Here is a 20,699-nt window from a genome sequence, read left to right on the forward strand (position 1 = left end):
AGGAACCATACTGTTTGATACATCGGCAACGACAAATAATAACCGTTGAAAGAACGGCGAGGGGTGGATCACGTGACGAGAAGCACCAATCAGAGGAGGTGATTCGAGAAACCGCTAGACAAGGCAACCAATCGTGTGTATTAGACTTTGTACTTCGTTCGAAACGCACGTGCAATACAGAAAAGCGGCTCGGTGTGCCTCAGAGTTAGTGTGCTGCCTTGTGAAAAGAGTCGGACGTCGTTTTTACGGTATAATTTCAACGAAGTGTGCGCGCGTGTTATTGTGAATAATAAGTACGTGCCTGTTTCTAGAGTCGTGTGAAAGCTTGATAAAAATTGTCAAAGAAAAATGACATTGGTCACACAAATAGAGACCACCACGGAAAATGGGAGTATGAAAATCCCTCTGCTCAATGGCAATGAGAAAGAGGCCAGTACTGGTTAGTATACTCATGATTTTAAAACCGGCGACCATCAATTTTCTTATTTCTCATGGTTAAACTGGGTATGGCCGATCATGTTATATAATGATTCGATCAGGTTACCATGTTCTATCTGTTTTAATGTGCATTTTTAACGATGCCGCTTCAGTCAAAAGCCGGGCCTTGTGTTATGTAACGCGCGAATTGCGCGAATCTATGTATTGCAGGGTCATGTGAGCCACACATAACTTTTACGAGAGAAAAACTAGCAGAAGACACGACCTAAACTAGCAGACGAATCTTATTCCTTTTGTCGGCCCGATTATTTCCAAGAGATAATGATTTCGTTTTTCTCATAATTAGTCGTAACCCTTGCCCCTCATTTTGCAAGCAATTACACATGAACGCATAAATGTATCGTTTGACATGCTTCTTCCTTCGAAGATGCACCTTTCAATCGATGTATAGTCTCCATTTAACTTTTCCTTACTTTCCGCATTTTCCGTTGGTGTTGAGTTAGAAATACATTATTTGTATTAAAGATATTTACTTGTAGCACGTGATTAGTTTCTCTCTGGGTGATGAAACCATGTTACCTGCCTTGTTTAATTCATTTCAATACATCTCTCTTTATTTCAAAATTTTTACACTCGTAAAACGTGGTTCGCTAGCTTATTATTATTATTTTCTATTATTATCCTGTTATGTCTGTAAATGTTAAATAGCTACTAAACTGCTGAACAGATAAGTATTTTTGTGTACTGAAAGAATAGAATCTAAATAGAAATTTATTTATAAGTATTGTGACACTTATACTTAGCAATGTTCTAGTAATTTTTTGCTATTTTGTATAGTTTTATATAGTTTATTGCGTTCTGAGTATTTTTACTTATTTGAATTTCCCTTAAATGCACAAATATACCTAATTTAATGATTATTGATCATCAGATTTTGATAATCTTTCATTTAGTGATATTCATATTTTCGTCATATATACATAGTTATTATTGGTTTGCACTAAACAGAGGATATTTAGGAACAATGAGAATTATATAAATTATATTGCACAATTGTCTCTCTTTTCTCGTTAATGGTAGTTCAGTTTCAATGATCTTATGGTACATGTTTAAGCTCATTTTCAAACTCTAATGGTCAATGAAAAGTGAATATGTTTATTTTGAGAAAGAGCTATAAATTTTCTAGAGACGTATTATTCATCACTGTCGATTGACGCTAGACCCTTTCTGTTAATTTGCTCTTGTTTTAGAACTCTCATTTCGTGAAAAAAAGAACCGAAGGAAAACACGTGCATGTTAATGACCTCTCGCACATAGGCGTAGAAACGAGGAAATTTCAAATTATGAAAAATATGTCTGAAATGTTCAAATACTATTTAACGAAATACCTTTATTGTGAAATTTATTCTATTTTAATTGTTTTGGTAGGCGCATTGAAAAATATATTTGATATAACTATATGTTAATTCAACTATAATATTTTGTACCTGATGATTTCTTCTGTAATTAAAATACGTTTTCTCTATTTTTTTGAATGAGATGAAGGGAATAATAAAAGTAGAAAGGGCTAAATTTAAACGATGCTAGGACAGTGATAGTTTTATAAAGGGTCACGTGTTTTGAAAGAACAATAGTGAATTGCGAAGAATTATCGATAGCAGGGGTTATCGGCATTCCTTCTGACGTGTTTCCCTTACGTCTTTGGTTTCTGATACACTAAAATGATATTTTAATAAAATATCTCGTACAATTTGGGAATTTCTTAAATTGCATTTTTTACGACAGTATTCAAACACTTATTACATATTTTTTTCTGAATATATTATGTGCATTATATGAAACTTTTTGAAATTTCGTTAGCGCTGTAGTGAGAGACGATTATTGTAATTATAACAGTAAAATTTGAAACGATCCTGAATATACATATATATATAGAAGTTACAAAACATTCGTTGGAAATATATACTTAGTGAGAAATTAATATACGGCATAAATAGTAGTCTTAAACATATAATTAGTGCTAAAAGTAGTCGCACAAAATATTGTGGCTTATTAATATAGTAAATAATCGACCTCAAATATTTTGGTGATCTTCACGAAGTGTATACTTCCAATAAATATCTTGTAACCTTCATATCCATTTTCAAATTGGTTTCAAAGTTTACCGATATAATATCGATAGTCTTGTCTGTTTACATTGTTAACGAAATTTTAGTTCCATATAATGCACGTAATATATTCATTAAAAATTTCTGTATGTGTATATTTCTGACTATATGTATATATATATATGTATGTACATTTAACAATTACATGAACATGAATAGGTTATCGGTTACTTATATTTTCGTAAACATATCGTAAAATGTAAGAATTTTTACATCTTATGAAAAATTCTGTTATCGAAATATCTTTTGACAAAGCCTATTTTATCGTTTATGTACGAAAAATATAGGATTATTGATTATGTTACGGGATTGTTTGTTAAGTTTGGTAAAACGATTCATTGTTTCCGTTATCTATGGTATTTCTTATGTCGAAGCTAGTTGTTTTGAATATGTATTAAAGTTTTAGATTTGTAGAGATTCTTATCAACCTGTTTATGTATAACCGCTTCGTAAATGGTTTCGAAACTTGTCAAGTTTTTCTGATTGTAATAACGAAAAGAAAGATATTCCATCTTCTGACATGTGTAAGTCAATGGTTAGTACTTGCTCAGTTCGATGTTTACATATCGATTCAAATGCCTGCGATTGTAACTCGTCTATCGTCAACAGATCGCTATTCTGCTTTGATTGATCTTGTTTTCAATTGATTTTCGAATCTTCTTATTAATTAATGATATTATCAATCTTTATCTTTATTAATGAATATAAAGACAGTTCCATGATATTATATTCATTTTTTTTATCGTTAAAAACTATTAAATTAAGATGTACGAATATGTTTTCTGCTTCTATCATTTCGTTTTTATATAATAAGTTGAATGTATGTAATAACTTTATATGATAAGTTAAATTATTTTTTGCCGTCAAATAATATGAATTCTTTTACTTTTACAAGTTCTTATCATTGTTTGATTTTTCTTAGTTTTTAAAAGATGGAATTTTAGAAGAATCTCTTAAGCAAGATAAGAGATACAAAATCGTTTTGAGAAAGCCTTATCTTTTTCACGTTTTCATCTTTTTATCTCCGAGTCTTTCTCACGGCTAAATTTTTTATCTTTTTTTCTTAGTAATAGAGAAATCTAAAAAAGGAGGATCGTTTTTGTACAAACCAGTAAGATGTACGATAAGAATACGATAAAGCAATCGGTGTCTAAGATAAATTGCTGTAACTTGATAGTGCATGAATGCACATATTCATAAGATCATGCGATCGAACGATTTAATTTTCACGATAAGGAATGTGTTAGAATAAAAATATGTTGCTGTGCATATCATTATAACTATAAAACAGTTAATTTATTAAATGTTTCTGTAGAACAAGATTCGTACTCATAGAAATTTCGTGTTAACCTTGTTGCAAAAATAAATGTTATCATGTTTATAATTTCCATATAGCATTGAAATTATTTGCTTGCAAAATTATCGATAAAGATAGTTTAACATGTTGATTGCTACGAGAATTTTATGTATTGTTTATAATATATAATTTTATTATATATAGATATGTTTATTATTTATAAACTATACCATAACACTTAATTTTTCCAAAATATTATATTCTATTTGCACATTTTTTTTCTGATAATGTATCCAAATCAAAAAAAAAAATAAAAAATGTTAATAATTTCTTTATTCAGCGAAATTTATCTTATTTTAATTATTCTACAAAATTTACATACATGGTATCGTATGTCACCAATGACCTTCGTGCCGCTCAACGTGTCAGAGGAAATCATTATATGCATAAAGAAATACTGCAACTACATATTCAAAAGATTGTTCGCTTTTGATTTTCTTTCGATCTTGACAATCATAGATGAACGCCCTCTAAGGTTAATAAGATTTTGATTGAAGATAACTCGATGAAAAATCAATAACTGCTTCAAATAGACCAGCATAAATAGACAGCATAAATACTTGAAAACAAACATAATTTTAGCCTTATATATATAGTATTTATTAAATCTTTTTGATTCAGTTATTATGTTACATAATTCCTAAATTCGTAATAAATATTCAACGTTTATTTATTTTGAAATACCCGAGTACTGAAATATTTATTTAAAATTGTAATGTTTATAATAGTTCTATTTTTACTCCTCTTTTTAACAAAATTTGTATATACGAAAGTGGAATTTAAAAAGATATTATAACGATTTTTATAATCATTTATTGCATCAACACATGTATATTTTAAATTCAATTGTCATCTTTTGGACTGTAATTTCAACGAAAGAAAAACGTTTGGTTTCATATTAAAACAATAATTTGAGAAAAGGTGATATATTAGAAATAGTAGATATATAATATATAGAAATCATTATTAGATTAATAATATCTGCTTAAGAGATTAAGTACATAAAAAAATATTCCGCGTAGAGTAATGCACAGCCAATCCATACGGGAAAAACGATAATCTAATCAAAAATTAAAATAGAATTTCAATTCAACCTTACCCATTTATCACACACAATACCTATTATGCACGGACAAATAAATACTTATTTCAATTCTGTTTGTTTTTTCTTTTCCTTCTCCATTCACTTATCTAATAATTTTTATACTATCAATATATTGATCTTATTTAAAAAAAATTATTACTAACATTCAATATCTATGTATATTATTACAATATACTGTAACATATACATATATAAATATGTAATATACTGTTTATTTTTGCAATTATCCTAATCTGTAATCATCAGTAGATAGTGGAGTTTTATGCAATTTTATAATAATAATAATTTATTTTTCAACTCTTCAGTTATGAAAAAAGACTTGGTTTACGATTGTTATTTTTATTGCACTTTTAATCGTAAAACTTTTATGCAATTTATTCTATTCTGTTCTATATAATTTCCATTTTTATGAATATAACTCGCCATTTATCTCATGTATTTAATTTTATGAGTTTTACACAAGTTTTAGTACAAGTTTTCTACTTTAGATGTTTTATACATTTATGCATATATTTTTTTTTAATTCGTGAAGCTCTAAAAAATGTCCTTATGAAGAGTCATATACATCACTTTACATTATCTTTCACATAAAATTCTTACATTGTAACTTTACTAGGTATATGAACTATATCTCAAGATATATGAAATTTTAAACGTTAATTGTAGAAAATATAGAGGAAAATTACATCTTTTCAAAGAATAGTGTGCATGAGTACACATTTCAATGCGTGTATTCTCTATATTTTTGTCTTCAAACTTCTCATACATGCATATAAATCCGTATTCTAATTATCATCAAAGTATCATTCTAGGAAGACATCAAAGTTCAATTTTTTATCAATTAAAATTTGATTCTGCATACTCTCTTAACTTATTCATGCACACATTCAATTGTTACCGAATTATATGCAGATCATTACAAAGCGAAGGCCAGTAAAGATCAAGGTTTCACAGATCCAAATTATTTGGAACATGTTAGAGTATTTTAGACGTGCCATCATCATAAGGTTACAGTAGTCGCTGATAAGCGGGCCGCGCTCTCTATGAATTGTAATTAATATTATAACTGCCTAACAACGGCATATGCCAGAAATGGATGTATATCGCAAACATAGTATCGATAAAATTAGTACGGCATTTGAGTGCAGACTATTTACATTGCCGTTTATTTATAAGTACATTGGTGAATGCAAGTGGCAGCCCCACGGATATCCACCGTCGTATCTAGTCGAAAATGCGCCTTGTTTCCATGGAAATAACGCGTGGACTCGGTTATTCGTATCGTTGTCACCGTTGTCTACATTGAAACATAGATCGTTAATATCCATCTTAAAAGAAAAGAAAATATTACATTTCATCTAACATATTATCAAAATTAATAAGGTAAAGCTTTTGTTATTATTTTTGCTTGTTTTATTATTTTTTTGGTTCTTGAGAATTGTGAAGCCACTATGAAATTGATAATATAATATTTGAAATAAATTATTTTATTGTCATATTGTTAGTTATTATTTTGCTTGTTTTATGATTTCACTGATTCTTGAAAATTGTTCGATAAAATAATTGCATAAATAATAATAATTCTGTAAAATAATCATATAAATAAATCTGATATAGTTCTATAGATATTTCTTTAGTAAAGTAGTACTTAGCAAATACTGTAAATTTACGATAGAATCGCAAATTAACTTTCGGTATAATATATATAAATAAAAAAGATGCAAACGTTCCCTCATTTAACCAACTATCAATCAGTAAGATACTCATAGCTCTGGTATGTATTACATAAGCTAAAAGCAAAATTGTTGCTATGTTATTTATTTTTGATATTTGATTTATATTTAATGTTTAATATAATATCCTCGATTAGTAAAAATTGTTCATTTGCTTCATTTGATATACTTTTTTTCATAAATTCTAATGTTTGAATAAAAATTTATTAATTCATGGATTGCATGTTTAGATCTAAAGGAAGTTGCAGAGGAAACCGGAAATGTGAGCACAACTGCGAAGAATGTCGTTGAGAAGGGTGAAGTCGAAGCTACGAAAGAGAAAGGGAACGAAAAAGAGAAGGAGAAAGAAGAAGACAAGAATAAGAAGAATGACAAAAGCGAGAAAGAAGATAGTGATAAGGATGTTGGGAGCGAGCAAGAAATCCTTCTCATTCAAGATATGGGATTTACTGTTAAGATCATCTGTCCAAATGCTGAGCCCTTTGATATCCAAGTTTCCAGTATGGAGTTGGTTCAGGTAACTAATCATCCAATCACCATATATTATATGAATAATCATCCAATTTCTTTTCCTATGACAACAATTAATAAAAAACAAGCTAATAAAGAAGATCAGATAATAAATTTTATTATCTTTTAGGAAATCCATCAATTACTCATGGATCGCGAGGACACTTGCCATCGCACATGTTTTTCCCTTCAATTCGATGGTAACACACTGGATAACTTTGCTGAGCTGAAGAATATTGAAGGCCTAAAAGAAGGTTCCATTATTAAAGTTGTGGAAGAACCGTATACAATGCGAGAAGCTCGTATACATGTTAGGCACGTACGAGATTTATTGAAATCTGTGGATCCTGCGGATGCTTACAATGGCGTCGAATGTAGTAGTTTATCGTTTTTAAATGTGGTTACTAACGGCGACATCCTTGAGAAGAAGAAGAGCAGGGCAGATTCGGTTGATTGTACTCCACCTGATTATATTATACCTGGCTGTAAAGACAGGCCATTACTACCTCTACAACCTCAAGCCAAAGAACAAAAATGCCCTCCTTGTTTAAAAGTAACTGATATAATATATCTATAAATAAATTATTTACTTCGTCTAATTTATTATTAATATAAATATTTAATTTATTAATTTATTTATTATAGGTATTAACAACATCTGGGTGGAATCCACCACCCGGTCACAGAAAGCTTCACGGTGATTTATTATATCTACATGTGGTAACGTTAGAAGATAAGCAATATTATTTGACTGCATGTGTCAGAGGTTTCTTCCTCAATCAATCGACAAAGGAAGTATTTAATCCGAAACCAGCGACTCCGAGTCATTTGTGTCATAGTTTAATTGAACTACTGAACCAGCTCAGTCCGGCTTTTAAACGTGGTTTCACTGCTATGCAAAGACGAAGAACGCAGAGACATCCATTTGAACGAGTAGCCGCACCTTATCAACTTTATGCCTGGTGTGCGCCTCAAATTGAACATACAATCGATGCAATACGCGCTGAAGATAGTATGTTTCGTTTTATACATATTAATAAAACTCTTTCATATTAAATGCTGTATTAGTCATACATACGTATAACGTGCAATACTTGAATTAGATCTTTTTCATTACAAGATATATATTTTACTATTATTACTTCTACTGACTTTAAATTAACTGACTAGTTAAGGTGTTAATTATGTTGCATCACGAGTACACACAACTCTATGTTTAATCATTCGTCTTATTTATTTGCATACAGCTTTCTCTTCTAAGTTGGGGTACGAAGAACATATTCCCGGCCAAACTCGAGATTGGAACGAGGAGTTGCAAACAACGAGAGAGTTACCTCGTAAAAACTTGCCCGAAAGACTGCTTAGAGAACGTGCTGTTTTTAAAGTATGTCAAAACTTGACATATTAATTGCATTTCGATACGTTGTTCCAGTAATACGAATTGAGTTTCATGGATGACGTGTTTAGGTTCACAGTGATTTTGTCACTGCTGCTACTCGAGGTGCAGTAGCCGTGATAGACGGTAACGTAATGGCAATAAACCCTGGTGAGGAGGCAAAGATGCAAATGTTTATTTGGAACAATATTTTCTTCTCTCTTGGATTCGATGTCAGGGATCATTACAAAGAGCTTGGCGGTGATGCAGCTGCTTTCGTCGCGCCTAAAAACGACTTACAAGGTCTTAGAGTATATGCTGCTATTGATCCACCCGGCCCTTATACGCTTGGTACCGTTGTAATCGATTACAGGTTTGTAGGAAATTAGACACACGCATTCCTTTCATCACATTATTTGTACGACGTGGATATTTTGTAGCGGATCATTTGTACATACTTGTTCAGTATTCTATCGCAACTTACATCTCGATCGAAAGGATGTTAAGTTTTCGTGGTAATCACTCGTATTCCTCTGCATAGAGGATATCGTGTCACCGCTCAGTCAATCATCCCTGGAATCTTGGAACGCGAGCAGGAGCAATCTGTTGTTTATGGTTCTATAGATTTTGGGAAAACGGTTATCTCGCATCCAAAGTATCTTGAATTGGTTAGTTTACAATAATGCTTTTTTGTAATTTCTGAAGAGTATTTATCTAGAATTTTATATCACATGTGTATTACGTTTTATAGTTGAACAAAACTGCTCAACTATTAAAAATTCTTCCTCATAAAGTTATCAATGATGTTGGGGAGGAGGTTGAACTCTGCAGCAGTGTAGAATGCAAAGGTATAATCGGAAATGACTCTCGACATTATGTGTTGGATTTGTTACGAACTTTCCCTCCTGATGTTAATTTTCTTAAATGTAAGTTTATACAACTAACGAAAAGTTCAAAATTAATTACTGCTATTATTATTGCTAAACTTTTACTTTGATTTTTGTAGTGGAAGGTGTTGAACTGAGTAAAGAAGCTAGAGCTTTAGGTTTTCCAATTGAGCATAAGCATAAATTAGCCTGTCTTCGTCAGGAATTGATCGACTCCTTTGTTGAAGCTAGATACGTGCAATTTATTCAACACGTTGCTTTAAATCTGCAACAACTTACATCCGTAAGAAAAGTACAGAAGGAAAATGAAACCACTGTTAAAGTAAACAACATTTTTCAAACTTTACAGTAAATATTAGTTTTAAACATTGTTATTATTTTGCATTTTATTAATTTCAGGAAGATAAAAAGGAAGAATTGAATGTCGTTGCAGTGGATAGTAACAAAGAAGATTCTTCTCATACTCTAATAGAAACGGATGAAGCCAAAAAGATTGTGGAAAGTATAACTGACTCTATCACTGGTGGAGAGAAGCAAGAGTGTATGTAACTTAATTATTCTTTTTTATTTATAATTTTTTACTTCAATTCTTCATTTAAATCTTTTTTCTTTAAGTGGAAGAAAGTACGAAAGAAGTAGTTCGCAGTGCAGCAGCAGCAGTTGGTAGCCTACGGGAAGCCGAATTTGATGTCAGATTTAACCCAGACGTATTTTCTCCGAGTGTTAAACATCCAGATCCAGATGGGCCTGCTTTAAAAAAACAAAGACAGTTGGTGCAAAATGCGGCCAACTTTTTACTTACCGTACAAATACCCACTTTTGTATGTTTTGATATAGAATACTTTTATATTTGACGCAACGATACAATTTTGTATACAAAAAATATATATTTAGTTCAATTTTTTTATTACAGATACGAGAATGCTTAGATCATACAGCTGCTGTAATGGATGGCAACATATTGGTAGAAGCTTTACACAGTAAAGGTATCAACGTACGATACCTTGGTAAATTAGCAGCCATGTTATCTACTGTTCCACAACTGCAATATCTGAAACGTATTGCTGTTTCGGAACTTATTTCACGCTCGGCGAAACACATTTTTACATTTTATATGCAGGTATATTTATTAAAATTGAAATTAAAGTGGTTATTTTAAATTTTATGAATGTAAGAACCTAATACTTTTTTTAGGGTACGGAATTAATGAGTCTTTCTGCAGCTATTAGTCATTTCTTAAATTGCTTATTCTCTTCTGCACAAATCATTCATCCACAACAAAATCTAGAAGAGGTACGGCAACATTTTTTATCAATTAAATAATATCAATAATCGAAATAATTTTCTACGTAAAAATTTATATAATTTTCGGTTTCAGCTTCAAAGTAAAACTGCCAAACGACGCAATAAAAGAAAAGGTAGAAATAACGGTCCACAACAGTCTGAAGTGGAATGGGCTTCCTTAACGCCTAAATCTCTTTGGCAACAAATTAAAGCAGATTTGAAGAGTTATTATGATTGGGAAACACCATGTCCGGAATCGTTGGATACCACGATAGAACATTTTCACATTCAGAAAATTTCTTTGCTTCGTAATTTCTGTATAAAGACTGGTATTCAAATTTTGTTACGTGAATATAACTTCGAGAATAAGAACAGAGCCACGTTTTTCGAAGAAGATATACTTAATATATTCCCTGTTGTGAAGCATATCAATCCTAGAGTAAGTAATGCATTTAGGATACAAAAAATAAGTCATATAGAAATATCCATAAGTTATTGGAAATTATTCTATTACTTCATTTAGGCTAGTGATGCATATAATTTCTATACAACTGGACAAAACAAAATTCAACAAGGTTATTTGAAAGATGGATATGAACTCATCAGCGAGGCACTCAATTTATTGAATAATGTATATGGTGCAATGCATCCCGAAATTTCACAGTGTCTTAGAATGCTTGCGCGATTGAATTACGTAATGGGTGAGCATGGAGAAGCTCTTGCCACTCAACAAAAGGCAGTCCTTATGTCAGAAAGAGTCAATGGTATAGATCATCCATATACCATTACTGAATATGTAAGTATAAAGCAAACGCACTTAATTAATGATTAAATATATGTAATAATTGCAATTATTCTAATATTATTTTTCTATTTGTCAACAGATCCGTCTAGCCCTATATTCTTTTGCCAATGGTCAAGTCTCTGTGTCACTTAGGTTATTATATAGAGCACGTTATTTAGCCTTACTAGTTTGTGGCGAAGACCACCCGGAAGTAGCACTTCTTGACGTGAGTATCTATGCGAATACTAAAAATTCTAAAGCTTTAATATCTTTAACCTTGACCAATGTTAATTGTTTGTTTAGAGCAATATTTCATTGATTCTCCATGCTGTCGGAGAATATGAATTGTCGCTCCGATTTTTGGAGCATGCTTTGGCTCTAAACCTTCGATATCACGGACCACGATCTTTGAAAGTTGCTGTTTCTTATCATCTTGTCGCAAGAACTCAATCTTGTATGGGTGATTTCCGAGCGGCTTTAAATAACGAGAAGGAAACCTATGCTATTTATAAGCAACAGTTAGGCGAGGATCATGAAAAAACCAAAGAGAGTAGCGACTGTTTGAGACATTTAACGCAACAGGCTGTAGTTCTACAGAAAAAGATGAACGAAATTTATACCGGAAAATCTGGTGTTAGCCTACCACCGATTCAGGTGCAACCGCCCAGTATGGGATCCGTACTTGATATGTTGAATGTAATTAATGGTATTCTATTTGTTCAAATCAGCCAACAGGATATTGAGAATTTTAAAGCGGAAATAGAGAAACGACAGAAAGAACTAACACCTGACGGAGAGATAAAGGCGTTTCAAAATGGAAACAAGAAAAACGAGAAGGAGAATAAGAAAGAAGAAAAAGACAATAATAAAAAAGAGGAGAAAGAGAATAAAAAGAACGAAAAAGAAAGCAAAAAAGAAGATAAAGAAAATAAAAAGGACGAGAAAGAGAATAAGAAAATAGAAAAGAAAGCGGAAGCACAGAAAGAACTGAACAAGTTGGAGGAAAACAAAACAGTGTTAGAGCCAATAGTAGCAGAGAGCTGAGCTCGCTTTAAACCGCTAATGATGATACTTAGTAGTTTTTTCTGAATCCTAGTCTCTCCCTGCCCGCGTCCGATCTTTTTTTAAGAGTAACGCGAGTACGGCATGTATAACTGATTGGGATAAAATGAAAATGGGAAGTGTTTGCTCGAGATAAGGATCGTTATTTGATGTATCGTATATACGTTTATAAAGTGCTATCGGAATCGAACTTTTATAGTGTGGCGATCAACAGCATAGGTGAAACATTTCGAAAGAGTTAGATTTCCTAATGGCTCGCGATGCTCAACTACAATACGCCAGGCTACAGAATTTATTTGACTGACTTATAACTGCATATAATACATACACAAAAAAAAATTGATTCTTCACGTATGTAAATAATTCCAAATGAAAAAATTCATTGCCTTAGCACTTGCTTATCCAAATCTTATTCGTAATTTGATATATGAATTTCACAAATTATCGGACAGACAAAAAGAGAGTATGATTTGATAAAAATATAAATAAATATCTGTGTCGCCTAATATTGTCGCTATTTTCAAAAGGCTCAATTAATTCTATGTCATAACGATAAAAGTTATGGATATTGCATACGTTACTCTTCTATCGATTGACGAAATAGTAAACTAATATTTGTTCCAGCATATTGCACAATTGCTGCTGAAACTTGAAGGAAATGCATTGTACCAGTAAAATTAAAATGCTACGATAATTATTTGTAAAACAAATAATGGACTTTATTATCGTAGAATATAAGTCAATTGTTTTTCCTACACTTTCGATAGGTTATTTTATTACTACATATTTGAAATCATTATTTTGTTCCATTTAGGCATTGCTGTCACTTTCCCACTTTAGTTGTCATCATTGAACTCAATACATAATGAAGTCATATAATTGTTTTTTATCTTTAGATACTATTAATTTGAGGTGAATCTTGTTGAGTTCAATATAAATGCTATAGGTAAAACTGAAATCACATAAAAATCAACGAGGAACGGTATCTGTATCGTATTCAACAAGACAAATTCGTTTAATTTTGTTATCATTTTTATACTGTATGCATCACATGAAAAGCTTCCTTTCATCTTTTTATCATTGTTGTTTTATCGTTATTTTTATCATCTTACATGAGGATTTAAATCTGAAAATAATTTTGAATCTAAACAAATTTCCTGTTATATGGAAAGGAAAAATGTTTTTAAAAAAATATGGTGGTGGCAGGAAAAGCATGGTATAATGACAAGTGTGCTGTTATATTTCACGATCATTAATAACAGTTATCAAAAAACGACTCATTAATCAACATATTATAGAAGTAGCATCAATTTCCTAATTACAATTAGAAATACTGCAGTTAGTTCTAGAGTTATAAACACTGAGAATTATCTGTTACCGAGCATATATCTTTATCAAATAGCATTCGCTAAAACGAATGTTAGAAATATGCTATGTTAAAATTTTATCATATTACCATAAAAATTAAATTGAGTAATAATACCTATAATTTGTTGACATTTGTTTTAAATGAACAAATTTTGTTTTGAGTTCGTTATGTTTATAATAGTAACGTCGATAATAATAGCGAAAGGCGAATAAATGAAAAGTTTCTAATAGCTTTTGTTGAACGAGTTTGTATACTTTATAATATGAATTAATATGGAATTATACTGCACTTGTTAGCCAAAATGTACGATAAAGAATGCTAGTTAATAAGGATTATTCATTATGAATAAAGTTAAATACTTCATACATATGTTACCTGTTATATAATTTCATAAAATTTGCGTATGAAATAAATCATTTTGTATAGAACATAAATTGACATCTTAAACAGATTCCGTATCATTCTTGTGCAAGTTTTCGACTTGTTCCGAATTTATTTCGATTTTACTTGTTTCTAATCGTTTTCTCTTCCTTTTATTTGGTCTTTCATGCTGCTTCTGAAAATATTCTCTAACATCTAATTTGTTTATTAAATACTGTCGAAACGTTTCTAAAGCAACCTTGCCACCAATTCCTTTTTCAAAGATCATAGATATTTTTACTTCATCATTTTCAGGTTCTTCATGTTCTATCACTTCAGCAAAAAAGTTACATATTAATAAAGGTTCGTTCTTTCTCACAATATCTCCCGAGTTATTCTTTATTAATTTTTCTGCATCGTTTTCTGTAATATCATTTATTGCAGATGTTTGTTCTGTGTCATGGTTCACAGATTGATTCATTAACCTTTGAGCTAATCGACGTTTTCTACGTGCATGCGACCATGTATCATTGTCCGCAATTAGTTGACACGACCAACCATTAAAGTTACCAATTGGCAAATTTAATTCTTTGATTTGTATCTATATGAAAATGAAAAATATGTCAAAAACTAAAATATTATAAATACAACACGATGGAAATATAAATATAATGTTACATGTAACTCTTCCATTGCTTCTTCCAAAAAATTAACGAGGTTGTCAAAAGAAGCAAATTTATGTCGCATTGGGAATTGTATCTCTATTGGACGTTGCTTTTTCAGTAATTTTGCAATATAATCTCCACTTTTTCGAATAACAGGTGCATTTGTCAAATTAATAACATCTTTAGGTAAAAATGACCAAGCTAATCCCCATCTGTTAAAAAATAACATTCATAAATAACGAAATAAAAAATTAAAAATAAAAAATGTTTGTAAAAAATATATTCACCTTTTTGTGTGACCTTGACAAAACTCTGTCCATGTTGAATTTTCTATGCCTTTTTTCTTTAGAAATTTTAATAAAAATAGTAAATTACTTCTTCTACCAAACATAGTGGTATAAATTTTTGCCTTTTCTTTAATTTCCATACTTTCTTCAATCATTTGCATTATAAATGCTCTTTCACCACCTTGAATTGTAAGTTCAACTTCGTTTCCAGTTGGAGCATTTCTTGGTGGTAATCGCTTTATAATTTTCTCTGATGATTCTTCTATTTCAAAAAAGGGAGGATTACACATTGTAAAGTGATATACATTATCCTCTTTTATAACTTCTTTCAATATTGTTCTTTCATCTACTTTATATACTGCAAAACAATAATTCTAAAGTAAAAGATATAAACTTGTGTATATTTTATAAGATAAATAATATGTCATTAATTTGCCTTTTATTATGTCTTCCAAATTATTATTTTTAACATGTTCAATAGCTGTCTGTATACTTGTTTTGTCAACTTCTGTAGCGATCATTTGATTTCCATACATTTTTGCAAACAATAGGGGATAAATACACACTGCCCCAGTACCTATAAAAAAAATTATTATTATCACTGAAATTATCTAATACAAAATTTTATTCTTAACTTGATTTCCAATATACCAATATCTATGCCAATTACTTCCTTCATTTCATTGAAAGAAGCATGTTTCATTAAATCTTCAATCCATAAAATGTAATTTAAGCGTAGTGGCAGAGTTGGTGCTAATTTATTTGGAGGTATTTTTACTTGCAGATTAAAATCATGTTTTAATAATACCTCTGTGAGTACTCGTAGAGTACCTTCTCTTTTAAAGTCAATCTTTATCTTGCCGGTTAAATTCTATAATATAATAATATAATTCATTAAATAGATAATATATATTATATTTATGTACGAGATGGAATATATAATAATAGTAAACAATTGCTCAAATATGTAGCTTACAACAATTGCAATATCACGGAATTCTGGATATAGCAAAACAAGTTTTTTAAAGTCTGGTATTTTCTTATATATATTCCTTGGGTGCATAAACTTTCTTAACGACATTTCTAAACAATTATTTTTTTTTCTTCTCAATAACGATGTCAATACATGTTTTATGATCTTAAATTGCATAAAATATATGTATCCATAACAATCAGTAACAAATATTTTTTATTTACAAATGTAAAACCATAGATGAGATACAGAACAGACCCGACATCTTAAGAGACTTTGTATAACATATTCTGAAATACCGACCGTTCAATAAACTAGTAATATAGTCACAGACGAGTTATAGAATAGTCGTTACATGTAATCAGTTCATGTTACACATTTTAGGGTGACTAATCACCTTATCATTTTCGTGTCATATGTGATGTTATCGATTCAGTATAGTACTGGTTTGAATTAAGGTTATAGTTTTTTATAAAACTAAAAAATAATAAAACAGAGCATCTTATAATTGCAAACGAAGCATACTTTGTATTTCTACAATACTTCAGAAAATATTACTTCATTACAGACTATACAGAAAATACTTCATATTCGGTCATAATCTCGCTAACAGTATAATAAGCTTCTTAATTATATAAAAGCATAATTCCGATCGCAACTGGTTATCATCTGCATGCGCGATCGGAGAAATAAAAATTGCATTCCGTGAGGATACCTTTATTTAAATTCGAGCGAAATTCTACACAAGAGGCCGTCCATGAGCCACTAACACTATACATAAATTCATTCAAGCTGTTAACAAAAATGTCGACATCTGACTCTATTTGGTCCGTGTAAAGAGACGTAAAAATTTCATACCCTCTTTACGAAACACTTATCCCTATACGGAGATTATATTTAAATTTGTTTTGTAATATATTACACTAAAAATTTATTAGCATGCATTTTTTAAATGTTTGCCTAAATAATTGTGTAAATAATTGTTTTTTTTTATTTTTCTTCAGGTAATTCACTTGTTGTATTCGTAAAATAAAATTTATTTTTTCTACATAACGAGGCGCGGAGTATAAATTTTATATATTGGCACAAGTCTGCTGTAGTTTGTAATATAAGGCTATCCTAAAATATTAATTTAATTGATTTATGATCTTAGTTACTTGTATTATTTTATTTATTAAAAGAGAAATATTACATTCATTACATTTAATCATCCATTAATGATAAAGAAAGATTAGCATTGAACTGAATTCGATTAATATTATCTACATGAGGAAGATGAAGATCGCAAACTTCAAAAACTCCTTATATTTATCTGTTTTGAAACTGTTATATTGGGTTAGTATACCACCTAATGACAAAATCCGCAATCACTTAGTTGCCAACCCAATAGTTCATTGACTCAAATAAAATTCCTGGCATACAATATTTCAATTTTCTGCGCAGCTTTGAACGAAAGAGAAGCCATTCCGTTTCAGCCAATCAGGAATCAACTGGGCAAAGTTTTGGCGCGCAGCGTCACTGTACCGTTGAAAAGCGTGGTGTCAAGATGTGATGTTCTCTGAAGTGGGTAATTTCAACTACGTATGTTTCTATTGTTAGTATTCTATTGTCTTCAATCAACTGTTTTCAGGCTTGTTTAATAATAATATGTAATACGTCCTTATTTAGTATTTTATTAAGTATTGTTATATCGAAATTCTATAGTTTCTTAAGTTTATTCTAAGTGTTAGTTTTAATAATAGTAGATAATAGCTTGTATTATAAGCTTTTAATACAGAATTTGAGTTTAATTATTGTTTCATTCTAATACAATTAGTTCAATTTTATACATTAATTCTAAATTTTTGATTACGTTTTATACAGGTCGTTTGTTGAGTACGAAAATGGCTTCGAAAGGATAAGAAACATACGGACATTGTCGCAATTAAGGATGATTCAGTGTGGAGGATGTAATTTGATGATATTCGATGCAAAACATTTGATATCGTTTGATTTATTTTAACAAAGATGAGCGTACGTATACGTTTATATTGCTTTTTAACTGATTCACATATTGGTATCCAACTAATATGTAGTGTAATAAACAATTATATAGTTTGTTAACAATGAACAACATAGATTCATTCAATTTTTATTATATTTACACAAGAAATTGAAGTTTGAAATAACTTTTATATTTTGCTACATTTCGATCACGAATTCTCTATGCGTAGTCATTGCGTGTTCTTTTGGTTTAAACAAAAATCTTCATTATTGATCAATTTTCTATCTTTAAACTTAAGATAAATAATTTTCTTTAACTTCTAAACTTGGATTTATTTAAATAACATTAATTAAAACTAATTTAATAAAACGATTTTTAAATTTCTAATTAATTTTATAGTCTTATCATTTTAAAGGTTTTATCACAAATAAACAAAAGATTATTTAAATATTGATTAATAATAAACAATTACGAAAAAAATTTTCAATTAAAAACGAGCGTATTATACATAACACATAACATGATGTTAGATAAAATTATAATCATACGAACTAAAATATTAGAATTTTATGATGTTTGAAATTCGCGGCAGAAATATTAAACAGATTCCCGCCTACGTTCGTGGTGTATCAAGACGGATACGCAACGTTTACCATTGCCAGATTATAACATTTGAAACGTTGGCAGCAGTGTAAACGAACGAATCTATCGTGATGACAATTTTAAGTGGTGACAGCCGCGTATGTGTTCCTCAGCTTCAGAGTAGCATTATATACGTTTTTGCTGACACGAAACATAATTTTCTTAGTGCGTGATTTGTTTCATAAGAAGCATATGGAATATTAATCACACGTAAGGTATGTGCTTTACGATAATTTTAACGGATATCAGAAACAGATGGTCGTCGTCGATTTCGTTTCGCCTGACAGTTTGTTAATATGGACAAGTGCCACTCTGACAGTTTTCCTCTCTCGTAGTCGTATTGTTAGGCACCTGTTACCAATTCATCGTTATTTATATTTCTGTTATCTGATTCTCGCCACTTTATTATCGATTTACGTTTCGTCTGCGTGAAAAGCGGCACGATGTGAATAAACTATATGTGGAGTAACGTTTAATGATGTCACGTTGGAAATATTTATTTCTTCTGGTTTGAAATGAGTTTCAAGTCAATGAGAGTACATTTCGTATTTTCTATTTTCATTTTTCCTAAAATAAATTATGATAGAACTACACTGAGATGATGTGGTTAATAATTAATTCAAAGATATAAGGACGCTTTTAAATAATAAATGGATGTTGGAAGTTGTTTTTTTAGATTATATTAGGATTGAAGTAACAAAATAATGCACAGTCGTTATTTTTTAATAAGATTGTAATTAAACATTGTTATACTGCGGATGTGCTAAATGTGCAAAATTATGTAAAATTTATATGTTATGCATTTACATGTTATTTACATGTCATATAGAATTTATTATTATATATCCAGAGTAAAATATTTGAAGAATGAAATCAGTTTCTACTTATGTTCCATTTTGTTACTTCTGTTCACAAAACTATAAATTTATGTAAATATCCATTAAATATTATATAAGTCAACTCAATTCTTAAAATTTTATGTGATAGATGAATTTATCCTTTAGACTTTAGATGAATCTTTAATATAAAATACTAAGAACTATTATTTTATTAACATAATTTCAATTTACGTTTAAACTTGTTTGTTATCAAACAAATATCAGATCATATATTTATATTTTCATATTTCTATGAACTTAATTAAAAAAATGTAACTTAAATAGATGTATGTTTTAACTATTAAATATTAGAATAAGTATTTCACATTGAATAATTCATACATTTTCATATATTATGTGTATTCTATATATCCTTGTATTTTCAAATTTCCAGTGAATGGACTAATTATAAATGATCTAATTGTAAGGAACTTTACATATTTGTATACTTTATATATTTGACAGGAAATGGAATGAAGAACCTGATCGATAAATGCTTCGTTGGAAAATAGGGCTATGCATAAATACCTTTTGTAGTCACTTAGTGGGAACCACTCAATAAACCTCTGCAATCATGTGGAAAGCAAAAATACGTGTGACTAGACTGCAGCTGTTCATGCATTTATGGGAATTTTGAATGTATAAAATTGGACAGAATGCACATATTGTACATGAATATACAAGATACCCAAACTAAAGTATTCATTACAACATTTATAGAATAAAACAAATCTTTATTTAGGCTTTATTCCTTTAATTGTATTTATAAAAATTTGCATAAACATATGCAAATGATCAAAATCAAAGAGTGTGAGAATCATTGTAAGATAAAATAATT

General features: G+C 30.1%; 3 protein-coding genes across 5 annotated transcripts in view; 2 read left to right on the plus strand and 1 right to left on the minus strand.

Annotated features, from left to right (window-relative positions):
- The first annotated feature begins 158 nt into the window (after positions 1–158).
- Positions 159–14,441, plus strand: LOC126916310 (clustered mitochondria protein homolog). Its single transcript, XM_050721993.1, has 17 exons — positions 159–439; positions 7,032–7,318; positions 7,442–7,864; positions 7,957–8,323; positions 8,559–8,695; positions 8,779–9,059; positions 9,228–9,354; positions 9,438–9,612; positions 9,693–9,895; positions 9,973–10,114; positions 10,189–10,394; positions 10,487–10,693; positions 10,768–10,866; positions 10,952–11,296; positions 11,381–11,653; positions 11,742–11,867; positions 11,945–14,441. Exons 1-17 carry the CDS (start codon positions 349–351, stop codon positions 12,683–12,685), a joined length of 4,230 nt encoding a protein of 1,409 aa, XP_050577950.1. The 5' UTR covers positions 159–348; the 3' UTR covers positions 12,686–14,441.
- LOC126916318 (U6 small nuclear RNA (adenine-(43)-N(6))-methyltransferase) lies at positions 13,398–16,746 on the minus strand. Of its 2 annotated transcripts, XR_007710528.1 has the most exons (7): positions 16,361–16,704; positions 16,036–16,255; positions 15,821–15,961; positions 15,385–15,742; positions 15,111–15,309; positions 14,448–15,033; positions 13,398–13,829 (listed from the first exon to the last, which is right to left on the minus strand). XR_007710528.1 is itself a non-coding variant. In XM_050722011.1 (6 exons), exons 1-6 carry the CDS (start codon positions 16,532–16,534, stop codon positions 14,515–14,517), a joined length of 1,611 nt encoding a protein of 536 aa, XP_050577968.1. In that variant the 5' UTR covers positions 16,535–16,746; the 3' UTR covers positions 13,923–14,514. The 2 variants fall into 2 exon arrangements, 1 of the variants encoding a protein (XP_050577968.1); XM_050722011.1 differs by lacking the exon at positions 13,398–13,829 and having other exon boundaries at positions 13,923–15,033; positions 16,361–16,746.
- Positions 16,747–17,177: 431 nt separating this feature from the next.
- Positions 17,178–20,699, plus strand: part of LOC126916312 (ecotropic viral integration site 5 ortholog) — a 30,333-nt gene continuing 26,811 nt past the window's right edge. The window contains exons 1-3 of one of the 2 annotated variants that reach the window (XM_050722000.1): positions 17,178–17,692; positions 17,801–17,938; positions 18,221–18,370. The gene's annotated coding sequence lies outside the window, so the exon portion shown is untranslated. Of the gene's footprint in view, positions 17,693–17,800; positions 17,939–18,220; positions 18,371–18,951; positions 19,199–20,699 lie in introns of those variants that run through there. The other variant, XM_050721999.1, reaches the window with a different exon arrangement.

Source organism: Bombus affinis, chromosome 5 (assembly GCF_024516045.1).
Source record: "Bombus affinis isolate iyBomAffi1 chromosome 5, iyBomAffi1.2, whole genome shotgun sequence".
Classification (NCBI taxonomy): Eukaryota; Metazoa; Arthropoda; class Insecta; order Hymenoptera; family Apidae; genus Bombus; species Bombus affinis.